Below are 22288 nucleotides of genomic sequence, written 5' to 3'. Positions count from 1 at the left end.
CACTTCACTTCTCTGTGCCTCAGTTCCCTCATCTGCAAAATGGGGATTAGGACTATGAGCTCTTTGTGGAACAGGGGCTGTGACCAACCTGATTAATTTACTATCTGTGCCAATGCTTAGTTCAATACCTGGCACGGAGTAAGTGCTTAACAAATACCATAAAAAAAGACCAACATCATTTTAGCATGAGAAATACTAGGAAAGTAACAAGAAAGAGGGACATTTTGTGTTAGAGGCCATGAATTATATTTTCTAAATAGTATAGGCACAGAAACACAGATTCATCCAAATTCAGTAGGCAGTTTAAAATGAAAGGACTTGGTTGGTTGGAGCTAACTGATAAGCTTCTCCAGGAAATCAACTTTCATTTTTATAAACCCTGGCTCAGTCTTAAAATTCTGGGAGACAACTGTGCTCTGGATGATGATGTATTGCAATGCTATATATTGCAATTGGCATGAAGTAAATTATCTTTTCATTATTTTTCTAGTTCAAAATATATTAAAAAACACAGTGGTCAGTACTTATTGTAGGTCAGCTTCATATTGGCAAATCGAAGTGGACTGCTTCAGTACATTTTCCAGGAAATATTGGAAAAAACCTCTACTTGTATCAAAATTATATATACTATAAATATATAAATTATATACATAAATTGTGTAATCTTTATATATATACATTATTTATATTAATGTCTGTCTCCCACGCTAGACTCTAAGTCCACTGTGGGCAGTGAACGTGTTTGCCAACTCTATTGTATTTATTCTCCCAAGCACTGAATACATCTGCACATGGTAAGCACTCAAAAATTCCAACAATGATGATGATCGATAAATTATCCAGATAAATGAGGTAATGGTGTATCTTTGCCAGCATGTTTTAAATTCTAGATCATTGTTGCTGACCTGGGCTTCTAACTAGAAAGCACTGGCAATTTTGGAATTGCTTCCCGGGTCTTTCTTTACCCTTGCCATGGTCTGTATGGAGATTAAACAAGTCACATTAGTGACTCTGGTTAACATGTTTTTGGCTCCCTGTGTCTGGTCTGCACAGACAGAATAAAGCAGGGAATCATGTTGTTGCTTCAATTTTCAACCTCCCTGTCCCAGGATTAATAGGGGCTCCCCATGAGAAGTTGTATATTTTTCAAGGATTTCACATCAACAAATATCTGAGTTGTTTTTTTCTAAATATGTTTTTTCTATATAAAACAGCTCCTCCTTTGGCTCCCCCTCTCCTCAGGTGAAGCTGAATCTGAAAACACCCTTGGAGGATTTTTTTCATACACGAACTTAGAATATTCTGATTCAATTGTTAGCATTTAAGAAATGAGAGACAAAATAATAAAAGTAAGACTTCTACGGGAAAATTCCACATGTTATGCCTGAACCCATACCACCTGTAATCACTCACATTTCCTCTCTCACCTTCTTAGCCCTTTGCTGTTGCTCTGAATTTATTTCTCGGGTGTTTTATACTATGAGCCAGGCAGTGTTTTAAGCGCTTGAATAGATATAAGTGAAGCATGTCCCACATGGGGCTCACAGTCTTAATTCCCATTTTACAGATGAGGTAATTGAGGCTCAGAGAAGTTAAATGATATGCCCAAGGTTACCCAGCGTATGAGTGGCACAGCAGGCACTGGAGCCCAGAAAATTCTGACTCCAGGCCCCTGCTTTATCCACTGGGTCATGCTGCTTCTTGCAAGGCACCATGCATTATACTGGTGGCCATTTCCCTGCTCCTGCTCTCTTGCTTTAGTATGGCCCCAGAGCTTGATATTTGTAATGCCTTTTCCAAACTTGTCAAATCTCCTGTTTTTCTGTCTTCAATTAGTTTACTTTAAATTATTTCTATGCCATAGTCCATTTCTAGACTATCATGTACTTAACTAACTTTCTAACAAAAGCACTGAAGCAGTGAAGGTCTTCAACAGGGTGAAACTGCTTAAAACCGCAGAATCCCAGGGCTGCAAGAAGCCTTGAAGCATTTGTCATTCTATCCTTGAGGCAGGGCTAAAACTCCAGCCAACCCAAACATAGGTACCTTATTTTCAAAGGCCTCAAACAAAGGACATCCCACAGTCCGCTCTCCTCACAGTAAGCACTCAATAAATATGATTGAATGAATGAATCAATCAATCTGCTTTACCAAGCTAATTATAAAATACCTTCTCAGGGAGAATCCTGGTCTGAAGATTTGATAATGAAGAAATTAAAATGAAAAGTAAAAAAAAAATCTTAAAAATCAATTAAGCGCAGCAAGTTGTGTTAACAGCAACAGGTGTAAATCCCACTAGATCATAAACTCGTTGAGGGCCGGGATCATGTCCACCAATTCTGTTGTGCAGCACTTTTCCAGGTGCTTAATGTAGCTCTTTTCACACAGTAAGTGCTCAGTAAATGCTATTGATCAATCGATTGATTGAAAAAGCCCTAGCTCCTCACCATCAAAGACTAAATGCCATGCAGACCTAGAAATAATAATAATAATAATAATGATGGCATTTATTAAGCGCTTACTATGTGCAGAGCACTGTTCTAAGCGCTGGGGGGATACAAGGTAATCAAGTAGTCCCACGTGGGGCTCACAGTCTTAATCCCCATTTTACAGGTGAAGTAACTGAGGCTCAGAGAAGTAATAGTAGTAAGTAGTAAGTAAGTAGTAATAGTATTTATCAAGTATTCTAGACTGTGAGCCCACTGTTGGGTAGGGACTGTCTCTATGTGTTGCCGACTTGTACTTCCCAAGAGCTTAGTACAGTGTTCGGCACACAGTAAGCGCTCAATAAATACGATTAATTGATTGATTGATTACTGTGTGCAAAGCACTGTACTGAGCACCAGGAGAGAAGAATACACAAGGGGAATTAGACCTTTGTCTCTGCCTCCCATGGGGCTCACACTTAGATCTGGGCAATCCAAGACTCCTTGACAAACTTGCACACTTTCAGAATATCCACTATCTGATCACTGAAGAAAGAAATTGCAGGGTGGAATTCTAGAATTTTTATTGGTTAGAAGCACACTATCGACAACCCAGAATATTTTGCCACTGATGTGTGTGTTTACCCTTTTGTAAAATGTTTGTTTTTCCTCTTGGGTATTTATTCAGTTGGTCCACTGTAATCTCACCATCAAAAGTGCTTACTGCATGCCTGCTGTGGGTAGTGCTAAGAACCATTATATGGGGTCCCGTCGAGGAGACCCCACAGCTAGGAGGTGTTGTAGAATGGAAGTGACTTTCTGCCCTGCCCTTGTGTATTGACGATGTTTCCAATGGACCTCATTTCTTGCAGGTACGCAGGAGCCATGGAAAGGTTGCAAGCAGAGAGTGAACTGATTAACCGAGTGAACAGTACATATCTGGTGCGGCACAGGACCAAAGAGTCGGGGGAATATGCAATTAGCATTAAGTAAGTAGGACAGCCCCATAGTAAAAATAGATTTCCAGTTTTCATAATTGCTTAGACAACCTGATATGTATAACACCGATGCCGAGAATCCCGACTCTATTTTTAACAGAGCTAATAATGCATCCCATGCCATTTCTGCATATTTGCTGTTAGAAAAATGGTAGTAACTGGTATAGGCTGCTAATTGGTGTAATAATAATAATGGCATTTATTAAGCGCTTACTATGTGCAAAGCACTGTTTAAGCGCTGGGGAGGTTACAAGGTGATCAGGTTGTCCCACGTGGGGCTCACAGTCTTAATCCCCGTTTTACAGATGAGGTAACTTAGGCTCAGAGAAGTTAAGTGACTTGCCCAAGGTCACACAGCAGACATGTGGCGCAGCCGGGATTCAAACCCATGACCTCTGACTCCAAAGCCCGTGCTCTTTCCACTGAGCCACACTGTAATGCACTTCCTTTGTGTTTAAGTATTTTAGCTAGCAGATTTCAGCAGTATTAAGTACCAGGTGGTTCATTTGTGGTTTCCCGATTCAGTCCCATTGTGAACCTGTAGAGCAACTGTAGCTGAGATCAGAATTAAGAATTCCTCTCTCTCTCTCTCTGACACCTAATTGTGCTCTTACTACCCTCCCCAAACACTGGCTGCATCTTCAGCCATATTTTAGTAAACCCATTTTGTTAATTAGCTGTCAGCTGAGTATTGGCAGAGGTATACATTTTGTCTTCCGAAATTATTCTTGTAGTGTTTTGGGGGCATGCCCTCAGGTAATTATTGATCTTTGCTGATTAAAAACACATTTATATTCATAAGTTATTCATTGCCCACAGGTACAATAACGAGGCGAAGCACATCAGGATTGTAACAAGAGATGGCTTTTTTCACATTGCAGAAAATAAGAAATTTAAAAGTTTAATGGTAAGCATTGATTAGGGCCTATACAATGTGCAGGCCTCAAGCTCGCTGCTCTCGTGAAGCCAGTTATTAATAGTCTAGCTTCATAGAAGTTTGGCAGACTGAAAAGTTATTAAGAAGAAGCTCATCATTAATTCTGCAGTGGAATCTGGTTCTGTTTCCAGCCGTGTCTGAGATGGATATGAGAAAGTTCTCTCAATGTATTTTAATGATAATTGTTTAAATGTGTGTGTAAGGGGGGGGAGGTCAATAATTTCTTTTGTTTTATTAAATTTTCCCTTTCCTTTTTGCAGAAGGTTTCAGTGAAGTTCCCTCATGATTTATCCTGAGAATTCAGGATCTGGTGAACCTCTTAGTTTAGAAGCTCATTGTAAATACGGAAAGTGTCTGCCAACTCTGTTGTATTGAACTCTCCCGAGTGCTTGTACTCTCCCATCCCTGACCTTAAGAGACTGATGAAATAATAACTGTGGTATTTATTAATCAATCAATCGATGTATTTATTGAGTGCTTACTATGTGGAGAGCACTATACTAAGTGCTTGGGAGTGAATTAGCAGACCCATCCCCTGCCCATAAATGACCTTACTGTGCTGAGGACTGTACCAAGTGCTGGGGTAGATATAAGATAATCAGGTTCCATGTGGGGCTCACATTTTAAGTCCCCCATTCTGCAGATGGGGGACTGAGGCTTACCCAAGGTCACACAGCAGGTAAGTGGCAGAGCCAGGATTAGATCCCAAGTCCTCCGACTCCCAGGGCCTGCTGTTTCCACTAGGCCACCCTGCTTCCCTTTACTTCATTGTTTATGATCCAGACTTGTCATTTATAGTTGAGTATAGCCTGTACATGGAAGTGCTCATAGAGTCAGTTGGCTGTGTGTGCATGCAGGGGCTAGGGTCTGATATCATAATAATAATAATGATAATTATAATATTTGTTAAGCGCTTACTATGTTCCAGGCACTGTATGAAGAACGAGCAAATGAGGTGGGGCACAGTCCCTGTCCTTTGTGGGGCTCTCAGTAGAGAAGCATTGTGGCCTAGTGGATAGACCAAAGGTCTGAGTGTCGGAAGGACATGGGTTCTAATCCCGGCTCCGCAACTTGTCCGTTTTGGACCTTGGACAAGTCACTTAACTTCTATGTGCTTTAGTTTCCTCATCAGTAAAATGGGGATTAATACTGTGAGCCCCATGTGGGACATGGACTCTGTCCAACCTCATTATCTTATATCTACCACATTGTTTAGTACAGTGCCTGACACATAGTAAGTGCTTAACAAATACCATATTAAAAAAAAGTTGGAAAGCACTACAGCCCTGCATTTGAACCTTTAATTTGTTTGGGAGTTTGATATTCTGTTGCTGCCATCCTGTGGTGGACAATTTCCCAGAGGATGATTTGCTGGCTTACTTGATTTTCTGCTGTAGATTTTAAGCTCCTTGAGGGTAGGGATCATACCTACTAATTTTACTGTACTCTTCCAAGCCCCTAGTAAAGTGCTCTGCACACTCAAAAAATAACATTGATTGTTCAATTAATTGATCTATCATAGTGTCATTGGTCAGTGTGCTGCTTAAGTAACAGAATTTTCTGATAGAGTTTAGCTCTGGGTTGCCAGCATAACTTTGAGGTTGTGTATCTGGCTTCCAAGGTTCAGGTTGCATTACCTCTGTTTTCTGTAGACTAACTGCCAGCCCACAGTAAATGGCTGATTCCATGAAGAAGTTTGCAATCATTTGCTATTCTTCTCGGATATTTAATAATAATAATAATAATGGCATTTGTTAAGTGCTTACTACGTGCAAAGCACTGTTCTAAGTGCTAGGGAGGCTACAAGGTGATCAGGTTGTCCCACGGGGAGCTCACAGTTTTAATCCCCATTTTACAGATGAGGTAACTGGGGCACAGAGAAGTTAGGTGACTTGCCCAAAGTCACACAGCTGACAGTTGGCAGAGATGGGATTTGAACCAGGATTTCAATATTTGCCTCTAGGGCATAGTCACTGGCATTCAGTTATTCACTAATGACCGTCTCTAGGAGTTTAGATGATGCCCGTGGTCTGTTTAGTTGGAAGAGTTTCACAGAGGTGTGGAAGCATCTCCTAACACCTGCATCCAGGTCTCTTGTTTTGTCTCCTAGCATGGCCGTGTAGACTAAATTAAAGGGAACTGGGCCTATTTACACATCCCTGCTCTATCCGTTGGCAATAGGGAATGAATCAGGCAGGCCAGCCTGGACTCTGACCCAGCCAAACAGTTCCCATCCAGTAGTCTTGGAACCTTAGAGAAGCAGTGTGGCTCAGTGGAAAGAGCACGGGCTTTGGAGTCAGAGGTCATCACTTCAAATCCCGGCTCCGCCAATTGTCAGCTGTGTCACTTTGGGTAAGTCACTTAACTTCTCTTTGCCTCAGTTCCCTCATCTGTAAAATGGGGATTAAGACTGTGAGCCCCCAGTGGGACAACCTGATCACCTTGTATCCCCCCAGCACTTAGAACAGTGCTATGCACATAGTAAGCGCTTAACAAATACCATCATTATTATTATTACTTATTTCAGAGTCCAGATATTTCTTGTATTTACCCAAACACTTAGATCAGGGATTGACACATAGTAAGCACATACAAATATTACAGTTATTATTATTATTGATGGTATCAAATGCTACGTTAATGTTTATAAATAATTTTAAAGGTGTACTGGTGCTGGTCCCTGCATTTTTCCAGTATTTGATGGGTAGTGAAGACCATCTCTCCTGTGCTGTGCTCTAGTTTGAAACAACATTGTGATTCCATGTTTGGTTGACAACAATCTGTAGGAGTAGATCCACAAGAAGACCTTCAAAGGATTATGACCTGCCTGCTGAATTATTACAGTACTGGCCTACCACAGGAATTCCCAAACCCATCCAAAGATTTTAATCGGAAATATGAGACTGAAAACCTTCACTGAATGGTTATTTGGGCAGTGCACTGCCAAAGATTCTTAAATAGAGAAATCAAGAAAACCCAACATACCTTTTGGGAGGTGGCATGTGGAGATGTGAGATAATAATTTATCCGCATCTGGTCCAAAATCAAGGTAATTCAGAAGGTCAATATGCAGGAATTCGTCGTACCTTTCTTGAACATGTTATTGTATCATGAATGATTGTATACTGGATTACATTTTCCCATAGACTTATAGCAATCGATTATATTTATTGATCTCTAGCTGTACCAACAGTGAATTAGCAGGCAGGATCACTGCCTTCAGGGAGCAAACAATCAAACAGAGGAGGTGGATACTAAAATAGATTACAGATAGGAGGAAATAATAGAGGAATACCGATAGGTAGGTAGGTAGGTAGTAAGTGTGGTATCCAGGTGCTGAGAGGACCCAAATGCTTAAGTGGTTGTTGGGGGATACTACGTGGAGAGATTAAAAATTAATTGGCAAAGGCTTCCTGTAGGAGCTGGGATCTCTAAAGATCTTGGCAAATGGGGAGAGCAGTGGTCTGTCAGATATGAAGGGAGAGGGAGGTCCTGACAGGGAGTAGGGGGTGATGAAGAGATAAGAACAAGGCACAGTGACTAGGTTAGCTTGAGAGGAATGGAGCATGTGAGCTGGAGTGTAGTGGGAGAAGAGTCTGTTATAAGTAAGAGGGAGAGAGCTGATTGAGTGCCTTAAAGCTGATGGTTCGTGTTTAATAGCAAAGGGAATGGCCAGGAGCGGTAAGGTGGCTGTTCGGATGGAGAGGAAGGAGTGTATTCCTACATGCAGTTAGGTTCTATTCCAGAAGCAATGGATCAATATGAAGAGCACTATACTAAGCACTCAGGCGATTACAATATAACAGAATTGATAGACATGTTCCCTGCCCACACTGAGCTTGCAGGCTAGCATCCAAGACCACTGTGAGGTAATGGCCAAGCAGTACATTTCACCAGCTTCATTCCTGATATTATTTTTTTCTTTTTAATAATTATGGCATTTTTTAAACGCTTACTATGTGCAAAGCACAGTTCTAAGCGCTGTGGGGATACAAGGTGATCAGGTTGCCCCTTGAGGGGCTCACAGTCTTAATCCCTATTTTACAGGTGAGGTAACTGAGGCCCAGAGAGGTTAAGTGACTTGCCCAAAGTCACACAGCTGACAATTGGCGGAGCCAGGATTTGAACCCATGACCTCTGACTCCAAAGCCCGGGATCTTTCCACTGAGTCACGCTGCTTATCTAAATTAAATTGTTTTTCTAAATTAATTGTACTGCTGGCTGCAACTGCATGTGTAGCCAACACACCATCTCTTTCCTGCTTATAGTCCTACCTCCCTGCCTTGGTCAAACTCAGGAAACAAGGCCAAAAATAGAAGGATACATGGTGGTGTCAGCAGTAGCCATTTGACAAAGGATTGTGCCATTTCCTCTCTCTTCCCTCTACCCCCATCCTACCCTGTCCCTTGTCTCATACTTTGGTGATTCAAAGAGGCAGGGCTGCACACAAGAGAAAGGGAGGGCACTGGTTATACTTAGCTGTCAGCAGGCTTCTGGCATCCATATAGGTAGTTTTTTAAATATAGGAGTGATAGGGAAGGGACACTGGGGAACAACTGAGTTTCAGGGACAGGAATGCACATAGAAATGGGTGAAAGCAGTAAGGGTGTGGGACAAGGATAAGTGGGCATGAAGAGGGAATTGTACCTGTAATAATTAGATCTAATTTAGAGAAGCAGCTTAGCTCAGTGGAAAGAGCCCGGGCTTTGGAGTCAGAGGTCATGGGTTCAAATACCGGCTCCGCCACTTGTCAGCTGTGTGACTTTGGACAAGTCACTTAACTTCTCTGGGCCTCAGTGACTTCATCTGGAAAATATGGATTAAGACTGTGAGCCCCCCGTGGGATAACCTGATCACCTTGTAACCTCCCCAGCGCTTAGAACAGTGCTTTGCATATAGTAAGTGCTTAATAATAGAATAATAATAATAATAATAATAATAATATTCATTTCTGGGGCCCTGCGTACTTAAGCTGGAGAAAATCAGCAAACAATAGTTCCAGTTGCATGTCCTGTATTGTAACCTGGGAATGGATATGTATGGGCGCTAGACCTAAAATTGCCATACCTATATGTCTGAGAAAGTCCATTGGCTTTTCTCATATGGCTTCATTCTTACTGTGGACAAGAGATAAAGATATGAAATCAGACATAATATCTGACCTGCGCGGATGAGAATCCTAGGCTAAAAGAGGTTGGGAGGAGATCAGACACACTGGAGAAAAACCAATTGAGCAAATCCAGTAAAAACAACACTAAAATGCCATCAGATGTTTGTAAATATGCAAATATCCATATACTCTGCTATTTCCCCTGTCTGAAATTGATTTCAATGTTTTTCCCCCCTCTGGATTTAAGCTCTTTATGGGCATCACATCTACCAACTCCATCACAATGTGCTATCCCAAACACTGAGTTCAGTACTGTGCACACAGTAGGTGCTCAATAAATATGATTGATTGAGTCTCACTGCTCCAGCCAGTGCTGCAATTCATCAACAATCACAGTGTTCCCAACGTTTGAACAGTTGTGAAGCTGTGAACATTGTGACATTAAAAAAAATCTCAAGGTTTGTAGGTAGTATCCCCTTTGAACCCATAGGACACGTATATGTCTAAACTGAATTTTCACAACATGTTTCGATGCTAACCAGTCAGACATTTCCTATATTCTTAGCTAGCCGCTAGATGGTTGTGTTTGATGGTATGATCATAAGGAATCTGACTAGTATGCTGGCTATCATAAGTAAGGGTGCACTTATAAATACCTGGCTAAGTGAGGCTTTGAGCTGCATCATTAGGGAGACTCGCTCAATATTATTATACATTGGACAGATCGATCTAATGCTATTTTTCCAGTGCCCTTCCTGCAACCATTTCAAAGCACTTTGCTAAGGATAAAATTTTAAATTAAAACGAGTTATGGGAAGAGCTAGGTGAAACAAGTTGGCCTGGAAACATTTTTTTTTTTAAACAGGTCGTTTTCTCAAAGGGAAAGACATATGGTTGACAGAAAATGAGCCTCTCAATGAAAGGAAAATAAGTAAAATTTATTCAGGGAATCACACCTAGGAAGTGGATCTTCCATGGCAAAAACAGTCTGTGCTGAATATACAGACTCTTAACTACAGAAGTGACTGAAGTTCTCTAAGAAGCAGAACCCTGTGCTGAGAACCCCAGGCAACAGCGGAGTCCTGCACAAATTGAAAACACGAGGAAGGAACAAGCAGATACACAAATAAAAAATGACAGGAGGCCTGCTGGGATGGGGAAAAAGCCCACTCAGGGGTCCCCTCCTCTTGGCAAGAGGGATCAGCCTGAGCTGAACCTATAATACATCTTTGGACGGTAATGAGACGGCACTGTGCTGTGGTTAATATAGGACTTGAAAGAAAGTCTCAGGTCTCGAGATGAGTACCAGGATTGCAGGCTTTGAATGTAAAAGAAAGGAACTCCATCGGAGGAGACAAGCCAAGAGGATGAAAAGGAGCTCCACTAGAAGGGGCCAATCATTATTAGCTTTGTGTTGTCAAGGTTTGCCTCAAGACAGTTAACTACTAAGACTTAATGTTATAAAACAAGTCATGCAGAGTTGCCATAAGTTAATGGAGAGCCATAAGGCCTTCAATTTGCATGATTCTATGGTGTAGGAAGCAGGGGACGTCTGGAGTTTGGAGTATTTTGAATGGCGAAAACATCCATAAGTGTGAAACCATAAGAAATATTTTAAGTTGGCTTTTGGGCCTAAAGTGAGTTTTGGCCACAGTGACACTGTACTTGGTACACATGCGGGAAATCCAACACTTCCTATTTGTTACCATTTCTAGGTAGGCAGCATGGCACAGGGCTCAGAGGTCTAATCCTGATTCATCCTTGGTGTTCCTATCTGTAGAATGGAAATAAGAACACTGATTTCCTGGCAACCTCATTTTTTTTTTAAAAAAAGTTTATCAGTAGTTCTTTGTAAGTGCTTACGGTGTGCCAAGAACTCTAAAAACCACTGGGGTAGATACAAGATAATCAGGTTGGACATAAGCCTCGTGCCAGGTAGAGATCACTGTCCAAGTCAGAGGGAAAAAGATCAAAAAATGTTGCAGGCCCATAGCATTTTTAGCAAACTTCCCATATTTCCTGGCTTAAGCAAGATGATGCATGGGAAGCAAATGATTACCAGTATTTTTAAAGTTATAGAAAAGAAGTACAATAGTTCAGTTTTCCCAATTCTTCTTTGGCTTCTGGATTTCTGGGATTGAGAGCCATTGCTGGTAGGAAAGCACTGGTAAAATCTTGCCCCAGAGGTGTGTTCCAGTTCCCATGTCCCCCCACTTCCCTTAGCCTTGCAGATCAATCAATCAGTTGTATTTATTGAGTTCCTACCGTGTGCAGAGCACTCTACTACGACTTAAGAAATTATAGTATACTGAGTTGATAGACACAATCTCTTCCCACAAGGAGCTTACACTCTTTAGATGAGCTTCGAGGGAAGGACGGAGAAGCTCAGGGAAGAAGATCCTTCATTCAATCAATGGCATTTATTGAGTGCTTACTGTGTGCAGAGCACTGTACTAAGCGCTTGGGGGAGTACAATATAACAGGGTAGTAGACATGTTTTCTGCCCTTAGGGAGCCTTGCTCTAGGGTCAAGTCTCCACCTGAAGGCAACAGGACAGGAAAAACGAGTATGGAGACTCTCCCTCCACCCACCCCACCTATTTCTAAGAATAAAAGCAGTTGTTGATTGGCATCAATCATCATCATCATCATCATCAATCGTATTTATTAAGCGTTACTGTGTGCAGAGCACTGTACTAAGCGCTTGGGAAGTACAAGTTGGCAACATATAGAGACAGTCCCTACCCAACAGTGGGCTCACAGTCTAAAAGGGGGAGAATAATAATGGTATTTGTTAAGCGCTTACTATGTGCAAAGCACTGTTCTAAGCACTGGGGGGATACAAGGTGATCAGGTTTTCCCACGAGGGGCTCACAGTCTTAATCCCCATTTTACAGATGAGGGAACTGAGGCACAGAGAAGTTAAGTGACTTGCGCAAAGTCACACAGCTGACAATTGGCAGAGCCGGGATTTGAACCCATGACCTCTGACTCCAAAGCCCGGGCTCTTTCCACTGAGCCACACTGCTTCTCTGCATCAATCCAGCAATGACTACCGAGCCCAGGGATGGATCTGCCATATAAGCTCCTTGAAGGCAGGGATGGTGTCTACTACTCAAAAACCTTCATTTACTTCTCGGTTCCTTCTGCAGCAAGGAAAACGTCCTCATCATCAGCTAAAAGGCTTTCTGCCAACTCTTACTATCACACAGAACACCTGAGGCATTATTCTGAGGCCATGCCCCATTCCTCCAAACCCTCCAATAGCTTCTAACTACCCTCTTCATCTTGCAAAAACTCCTCACATTCACTTTCAAGGCTCTCCACCAACTTTCCCCATCTCCCTTATCTGCTCTTTTCACCCATTATTTCCAAGCTAACGGTATAAATATACCTCTCACTCTCAACTCTCCTATTTTCTTTTCCTTGATCAGGCTGTTCTCCTTCAGGTGACATTTTGGAGCAACAGGGATAGGAATGAAACTATCCAAACAACCTTTTAGAAAGATGATTCAGGAGTGGGTGGAGGGAGGAGGAGGGGAACAGGAGTATTTGAACATGCTGATCAATCAAACTCTGGTATTTATTGAGTACTTAGTGTGTGCAGGTTTGTACATATTTATTACTCTATTTTACTTGTACATATCTATTCTATTTATTTTACTTTGTTAGTATGTTTGGTTTTGTTCTCTGTCTCCCCTTTTTAGACTGTGAACCCACTGTTGGGTAGGGACTGTCTCTATATGTTGCCAACTTGTACTTCTCAAGCGCTTAGTACAGTGCTCTGCACACAGTAAGTGCTCAATAAATACAATTGATTGATTGATTGATTGCAGGGTACTGTACTAAGTCCCAGGAGAGTACACTATAACAATATAATAGGCACATTCCCTGCCCTCAATGAGCCTACAGTCTAGAAGTCTAGTCTCCTCTTCTCCTCTTCCCCATCCCCTCTGCCCTACCTCCTTCCCCTCCCCACAGCACCTGTATATATGTTTGTACAGATTTATTAGTCTATTTATTTTACTTGTACATACTTACTATTCTATTCATTTTGTTAATGATGTGCATGAAGCTTTATTTCTATTTGTTCTGACGACTTGACACCTGTCCACATGTTTTGTTTTGTTGTCTGTCTCCCCCTTCTACACTGTGAGCCCACTGTTGGGTAGGGACCGTCTCTATATGTTGCCAACTTGGACTTCCCAAGCGCTTAGTACAGTGCTGTGCACACTGTAAGTGCTCAATAAATATGACTGAATGAGTGAATGAATAGAAGGGGAGACAGACATTAATATAAGTAAATAAATTACAGATGTGCACATAAGTACCGTTGGACTGTAAACAAATCAAATTTTAGACTGTGAGCCCTTTTAGACTGTGAGCCCACTATTGGGTAGGGACTGTCTCTATATGTTGCCAAATTGTACTTCCCAAGCGCTTAGTACAGTGCTCTGCACACAGTAAGCGCTCAATAAATACGATTGATGATGATGACAGAGTGAGATGAATAAAGGGTACGAATCCAAGTGCAAGGGTAGTGCAGAAGGGAGTGGGAGAAGAGGAAATGAGGTTTAGCCGGGGAAGGCCTCTTGGAGGAGAAGTGCTTTTAATAAGGCTTTGAATAATAATAATAATTATGGTATTTGTTAAGCATTTACTGTGTGCCACGCACTGTTCTAATTGCTGGGGTAGATACAAGATAATCAGTTTGTCCCATGTGGGGCTCACGGTATTAATCCCCGTTTTACAGATGAAGTAACTGAGGCACAGAGAAGTGAAGTGGCTTGCTCAAGATCACACAGCAGACAAGTAGAGGAGCTCACATCCTCTGACTCCCAAACCCATCCTCTTTCCACTAAGCCATGCTGCTGTGGGGACTGTGAGCCCAATGTTGGGTAGGGACTGTCTCTATATGTTGCCAGTTTGTACTTCCCAAGCACTTAGTACAGTGCTCTGCACATAGTAAGCGCTCAATAAATATGATTGATTGATTGATTGATTGAGAGTGATGGTCTGCCGAATATGGAGTGGGGAGGGAGTTCCAGGCCAGAGGTGGAAGGTGGGCGAGGGGGTTGGAAGTGAGATAGATGAGCTCAGGTGTCATGTAAGTTAGGTATGGATTGTTGTTAGGTATGGATTGAGAAGCAGCATGGCTCAGTGGAAAGAGCAAAGGCTTTGGAGTCAGAGGTCATGGGTTCAAATCCCGGCTCCGCCAATTGTCAGCTGTGTGACTTTGGGCAAGTCACTTCACTTCTCTGTGCCTCAGTTACCTCATCTGTAAAATGGGGATTAAAACTGTGAGCCCCCCATTGGACAACCTGATTACCTTGTAACCTCCCCAGCGCTTAGAAGAGTGCTTTGCATATTGTAAGTGCTTAATAAATGCCATTATTATTATTATTTTTGTCTTGTAGCTGATAAGAAGTGTGTACATTTATTCAATCACATTTCAGTCGTATTTATTGAGTGCTTACTGTGTGCAGAGCACAGTACCAAGCGCGTACATGTGTGCCGTAGTTCCGGCGGCAACTGATGTTCGTTGCCCATTAATGACGCGTTAATTTTGTTTTAGTTGCGGCATTCCAGAGTCCAATTCCAAATGCAATTTCCTAACCATACACATTGCCTGTTGCCTTGAAGATAGGGTGGCTTGACGTCCACTGAACACTTTTGAATGAAATTTGAATCGTTGCCTCGGTGGAATTCATTCAGTCGTATTTATTGTTCATTAATTTGTGTTTATATAACACTTGCTGTTTGCAGAGCACTGTACTAAGAGCATGGGAGAATACAGTATAAAAATAAACAGACTTATTCCCTGCCCACATTGTGCTTACAGTCTATTAATGCAACCCCAAAATAATAATAATGAATGCATTTATTAAGCGCTTACTATGTCCAAAGCACTGTTCTAAGCTCTTTGGAGGTTACAAGGTGATCAGGTTGTCCCACTGGGGGCTCACAGTCTTAATCTCCATTTTACAGGTGAGGTAACTGAGGCCCAGAGGAATTAAGTGACTTGCCCAAAGTCACACAGCTGACAATTGTTGGAGCAGGGATTTGAACCCATGACCTCTGACTCCAAAGCCCGTGCTCTTTCCACTGAGCCATGCTGTTTTGTTTGGGCCCTATTATCTGTTGGCCCAAGGTCACGAGTGCTAAAACAAGTGTAGATATTTCTTCATCTTTAGCCAGTTCCTTCAGGCTCCACCCTACCATCAATCAATCAATGGTGTCTATTGAGTGCTTACTTTGTTCAGAACACTGGACTGAGCAGTTAGGAGAATGCAGTACAATAGTTGGAAGGTACGATCCCTACCCAGAAGGTCATAAACCATTGGCTTGGGACCCAGAGGACTTGGGTTCTAATCCTGTCTCTGCCACTTGCCTGCCGTGTGACCTCGGGCAAGTCATCTAACTTCTTTGTGCCTCAGCTTCTTCATCCACAAAATGGGAATTAAGATTGTGAGCCCCCTGTGGGACGGGGATTGTGTTTGACTTGATGAACTTGTATCTATTCCAGCGCTTGATGTGTAGTAAGCACTTAACAAATACCATAAAAACAATTAAAAAAGAGCTTACATTTTAAAGGAAAGACAGATACTGAAATAAGATACATAGAGCAGAAATAGGACAGCCTACACGCCGAGTCCTCCCAGCTTCTTACTGAGGACTCACAAAGTATTTCCACTGGGATTTTCTGGACTGTTGGGCAGGGGTCATATCTATCTATTCTATCTAAATAGATATCTAGATATATATAGATATCTATATATATCTAGATATCTATATATATCTAGATATCTATATATATCTAGATATAGATATCTATCTATTCTATTGTATTGTACTTTTTTCCAAGTAGATAGTACAGTGTTCCACACACAGTAAATGCTCAATAAATACCATTGATGGTTTGAGCCTGAGAGAGGGCTTGCCTTCTGGAGAGATTTTCATCTCTATCTCAGATTACTAATTTAACATTTTATTGTTAAAGAGAAATGAATTAATTACATCTGAACTGATCCAGATTCGAGTGAGAAGGTGCTTGGGCTAATTCATTGTAAATTCTGTTTCGAAGGAAATAAATTGAATATTGTTTGAGCATTACTGAATGGAATTATTGGGTGGGGTCGGTATTTACTGGAAATTAATTTTCATTGAACACTGGTTTAAAAGAGAAAATTGTTGTAATAGTAGTAGAGGAGACCAAATAAACTGAAGAGCCTTGTCTTGATTTTCCATTTGGTTGTTTACCTTTTTTGAATTTTATAGAATAAGGATGAGGAGCTAGACTCCCAAGATTAATTCATTTCACCCAAATACTGTTTATAGCAGAACAAATTCCTTAGCATTCTCGCTTGAGAACTTAGGATTCGGAATTTATAAGGCAAATCAAGACATTTATGAAAGAAAAGTAAACACTAGCTTTGATCTCAGATAACTCCAGAGGATGTAAAACTTTGTGGGATAATCAAGCACTTCTCAAAAATCAGGAAGCTTTTCAGAGAGTTCAGGTTCGTACTAATAATTATAATAATTGTGGTATTTGTTAAGCACTTACTCTGTGGCAGGCACTGTACTGAGCAATGGGATGGATACAAGTAAATCAGGTCAGACACAATCCCTGTCCCACGTAGGGCTCACAGTCTCAATTCCCAGTTTATAGATACGATAACTGAGGCCGAGAGAAGTTCATTCATCTATTCATTCATTCAGTCGTATTTATTGAGCACTTACTGTGTGCAGAGCACTGGGATAAGCACTTGGGAGAGTACAATAGAACAATAAGCAGACACATTCTCTTCCCACAACGAGTTTATAGTCTAGAGGGTGACTTGCTCAAGGTCACACAGCAGACAAGTGGCAGAACCGATCTCCTTATGATTCCCAGGCCCGTGCTCTATCCATTATGCTATGTTGCTTCTTAACATTATAGCCAGCCAGAGTTGACTGAGTAAAAATGCATCTTGGGGATGAGTTTGTTGTTCTGGTAATTTAAGATAAAAATCTAAAAAAAGGTTATAGCTTTAGAGATTGTACGCATCTGTTCTCTATATTTTTCCTGTGTTTGGAAGAAAATCTTTCATATGCAAGAGCTATACTACTTGTAATGACACTGGGGTATCATGTGCCAGAGCTTAGTACAGTGCTCTGCACACAGTAAGCGCTCAATAAATACGATTGAATGAATGAAATGCCTGCCAACTAAAAGGAAAGGCTCTGTCCATTAGCACAGGAGAATTGTAAGTGGATTGGGGAGCTGCTGTTTGCCCTGAAAAGATGTCATACACCCAAGTACACTGCTCTGCGCACAATAAACCCACTGATTAGGTGATACGGATTCACCTCACCCTTCTGTATACTGTAAATATGGAGGGATTCCTATTACTAGGTGACTCATCTTTGGAAAATATGTAGTTGTATATGGAATTTAAGTGAATGTATATAAAATAACTGTTTGATTTTCTTTTCCAAAAGGAGCTTGTAGAGTACTATAAGCATCATTCTCTTAAAGAAGGATTCAGGACTTTGGATACTACTCTTCAGTTTCCATACAAGGAACCTGAAAATTCCACTGGACAGAGGACTAATAGATCAGGCAGCAACTGTGAGTAATATAGTTTTCAATATGATTTGCTGTCATCTAAGCATTAAAAGCACAAGAACACCCTACATCCGTATTCTGCATATTTAAAGTATAACCCATTAATATGGTAATACATTGAACAAAGACTTTTCTGTGGCTAAGCAAAATCTTATCTGGCAATGTGTTTATGAACCTGTCTAGTTAGATTTATTTGTTGACAAATGTAAAATCATATTTGCATTCAAAAATATATTAGAAATGTGAGTCTTGTGCTAATTTTCAGCCTACCTACCTTTCACAAGCTTTTGAATTGACCGAACTGTTTACAATTTACATATACATTAATGAGGGTTTGTGGCTATAATGCTAATCTCGAGGCAGTCTTTGAACCAAGTAGTTCTGGTCTCCCTCTCAGTGCAATAGTGAATGAGCCTGGCCTCAGAGGACACTGATAACACTGCACATGTCAAAAAAGAGAAGAATTTTCCAGTCATGTTTCTGGATGTTGTGAACAGTTTCCTTCAATCAATCAATCATATTTATTGAGTACCTACTGAGCCCCCTCTCCCTGCCCCACAGCACGTATGTATATATGTGTATATCTTTAATTCTATTTATTTATATTGATGCCTGTTTACTTGTTTTGATGTCTGTCTCCCCACCTCTAGACTGTAAGCCCGGTGTGGGCAGGAATTGTCTCTATTGCTGAATTCCAAGCGCTTAGTACACACAGTAAGTGCTCAATAAATATGATGGAAAGAATGAATGAATGAATGAATAGGACTATATTAACCACTTGCTTGTGAATGTATAAAAGTTAAAAGATACAATCCATGCCCTTCAGAAATCTCTTCCGGCGGGACACTAGACTGTGGAAAGAAGTGGATGCATTTATGAGTTGGTGCTTAAATAGCCAGGTCCGAAATTTGATATGTGCAGAAGTGCCATGCTTGGTGGATGAATACACAGATTGGTGCAAAAATGCTGAAGTTGTAGTTAGGGGGAGTTGATGAATGTAATGTGAGGCTGGTGGGTAAGAAATTATTCAGGGAAGGCCTTCTGGAAGAGATGTAATTTCAAAGGCCTTTGATCCAAATTAAGAAGGGTAGGTTAATGCTCAACAGAAATAATGATTGATATGGCATTTGGCATTATGGCATTTGTTAAGCACTTATTATGTGTCAAGCACTGTTCTGAGTGCTGAGGTAGAGACAAGCTATTCAGGCTGGATACAGTTTCTGTCCCACCTGGGACTCACATCCTGACTAAGAGGGAGAAAAGCTGTTTGTTTTTTGTGAAATAAGCTCGGGGACAAATTTTGCACACATTTTTGACCAGAACATTTTTTAATTGATCAAGAAATCATTTTCCTTTCTTGAGAGTCCATCTCCATTCAAATCCAACCAGATCATAGCTCTCCCCACCTTCCAAACTATCCTGAAATCTCATCTCCTTCAGGAAACATTCCCCAATTAATTTTCCTATTCCTGATTATGACCTCAATTATTTTATACTCACAGTGAACTGTAGCCTGTATGTACATTGCAATTTTCATACTCTACGCCACCATATTTTCCCCAACAAATCTTCCACTACTGAAGATAAGGCCCTCCAAGACATACAGAACCTGCCAAAACACAGACACAGCTAGCACCTGTCCCAATTGTTGAGGAAGTCACCGAGACAAACAATGAAAAGTGGCAAAACACCTGCTGAGAAACCTCTTGAGCTCTGCGAGTATAGAGGAGACAGAGAAGCAGCGTGGCTGAGTGGAAAGAGCCCGGGCTTGGGAGTCAGAGGTCGTGGGTTCTAATCCTGGCTCCACCACCTATCTGCTGTGTAACCTTGGGCAATCCACTTAGCTTCTCTGTGCCGCAGTTCCCTCATTCCCTCATCTGTAAAATGGAGATGAAGACTGTGAGCTCCATGTGGGACAACCTGATGATCTTGTATCCCCCCAGCGCTTAGAACAGTGCTTGGCACATAGTGCTTAACATATGCCATCATTATTATATACTTAATACACTTATGGAACCACTTCCTCAAAAATGACACAATCACTGCCATTTTATGCGAAAGATTAAATGGTCAGATGGCAGAAATTATCAAGACATGTTCTCCATTGGTGGCAAGATTCAAATCAGAGTTCTCCTAGCTACTGAAGAAGATCACCAATGGAACACTCCCATAATCACATTCTGGCTTCAGGTCACAGCGTGACACACTGGCTATGATATGTGTAATGCATCAGACACAGAAAAAGTGCAGTGAGCAGCATCAAGATATCTGGACTGCTTTCACTGAGGTTTTGAAAGCTTTGGACAGCATCAATAAATCAAGGCTGCAGAAATTGCTCAGTAAATTTGGCTACCATGAGAAGTTCATTAAGATTCTGAGACTGCTTCCTGATGGCATGGTTGGTTGGGTCCAGACTTGGCCTGCCATGCCCAATCCATTCCCCACTTCCAGTGGGATAAGGCAAGAATGTGAAGCAGGCCGCGTCTTATTCGATGTAGTTTACAAAACCATTCTAGAAGATAATAATAATAATGATGGCATTTGTTAAGCGCTTACTATGTGCCAAGCACTGTTCTAAGCACTGGGGAGGATACAGGGTGATCAGGTTGTCCCACATGGGGCTCACAGTCTTAATGCCCAGTTTACAGATGAGGTAACTGGAGGCACAGAGAAGTTAAGCAGTTTGCCCAAAGTCACACAGCTGACAAGCAGCGGAGCCAGGATTTGAACCCATGACCTCTGACTCCCAAGCCCGTGCTCTTTCCACTGAGCCACAAGATGCAACAAGAGGCCTGGATATAGATTTTTAATGTGCTTTTGCTAGGAAACAATTCCAACTCAGCAATTCAACTCCAACTCCAACTGAGCACAACACAGACTATATCAACAGACGTTCAAGAGCTGTTCTACACCAATGAATGCATTCATTCATTCAATCGTATTTATTGAGCGCTTACTGTGTGCAGAGCACTGTACTAAGCACTTGGGAAGTACAAGTTGGCAACATATAGAGATGGTCCCTACCCAACAACGGGCTCTCCTGCATACATAAATGCTGTGGAACTGAGGGAGGGGTGACTAAAGAGGGCAAATCCAAGGGAGAAGCAGAAAGGAGGGTTTAGTCAGGGAAGGCCTTTAGTCAGAGAAGTGGTGTGACTTAGTGGCAAGAACCCGGACGTGGGTTCTAATCCCGGCTCTGCCACTTGTCTGGTCTGCTGTGTGACCCTGGGCAAGCCACTTCACTTCTCTGCACCCCAGTCCCTTCATCTGTAATCTTGAGGCATAAGATGACATGAAAATAAATGATTGTAAATTGCTTTCCTGAACCAGTCAGGCATTACAAGAAAACTGAGATAATGTATCAGCCTGCATCAGGGTAGCTGTATATTCAACAACAACAAAAATATCTGTATTGAGGTATCACATGTTGTGCTAACTTCCTAGTATAAATAACTATCATTAGTAATCATGCTATTAGCATGGCCTAATTGAACAAATACGGGACTGGAAGTCAGGGGAGCTGGGTCCTAATCACAGCTCCACCACTTGCTTACTGTGTGACTTTGGGCAAGTCACTTCACTTCTCTATGCTGTTTCCTCACCTGTAAAAAAATGGGGAGTAGATAAGGGCTTACCAAATACTAAAGTTGTTATTGTTATCCTGGGGATAAAGCATTCCCAAAGATAAAAAAAGCAGTGTGGCTCAGTGGAAAGAGCACGGGCTTTGGAGTCAGAGGTCATGAGTTCAAGTCCTGGCTAAGCCAATTGTCAGCTGTGTGACTTTGGGCAAGTCACTTAACTTCTCTCCGTGTTTCAAGGGTGAAGCAGCGTGGCTCAGTGGAAAGGGCACAGGCTTTGGAGTCAGAGGTCATGGGTTCAAATCCCGGCTCTGCCACTTGTCAGCTGTGTGACTTTGAGCAAGTCACTTCACTTCTCTGGGCCTCAGTTACCTCATCTGTCAAATGGGGATGAAGACTGTGAGCCCCCCATGGGACAACTTGATCATCTTGTAACCTCCCCAGTGCTTAGAACAGTGCTTTGCACATAGCACTTAATAAATGCCATCATCATTATTATTATTATTATTCTCTGGGCCTCAGTTCCCTCATCTGGAAAATGGGGATGAAGACTGTGAGCCCCCCGTGGGACAACCTGATCACCTTGTAACCTCCCCAGCGCTTAGAACGGTGCTTGGCACATAGTAAGC

At 41.7% G+C, this 22288-nt stretch overlaps 1 protein-coding gene across 4 annotated transcripts in view; it reads left to right on the top strand.

The window, feature by feature from the left end:
• The window catches only part of VAV3 (vav guanine nucleotide exchange factor 3), a 360450-nt gene that overhangs the window by 330583 nt on the left and 7579 nt on the right, over nt 1-22288 (top strand). For all 4 annotated transcript variants that reach the window (XM_038744664.1, XM_038744665.1, XM_038744663.1 and 1 more), the window contains exons 23-25: nt 3299-3415; nt 4244-4331; nt 17955-18084. In XM_038744664.1, coding sequence (XP_038600592.1) covers nt 3299-3415; nt 4244-4331; nt 17955-18084 — 335 coding nt within the window. The remainder of the gene's footprint in view (nt 1-3298; nt 3416-4243; nt 4332-17954; nt 18085-22288) is intronic.

The sequence above is a fragment of the Tachyglossus aculeatus genome, chromosome 4 (genome assembly GCF_015852505.1).
Source record: "Tachyglossus aculeatus isolate mTacAcu1 chromosome 4, mTacAcu1.pri, whole genome shotgun sequence".
Classification (NCBI taxonomy): Eukaryota; Metazoa; Chordata; class Mammalia; order Monotremata; family Tachyglossidae; genus Tachyglossus; species Tachyglossus aculeatus.
This window is presented reverse-complemented; position numbering and strand designations above follow the sequence as displayed.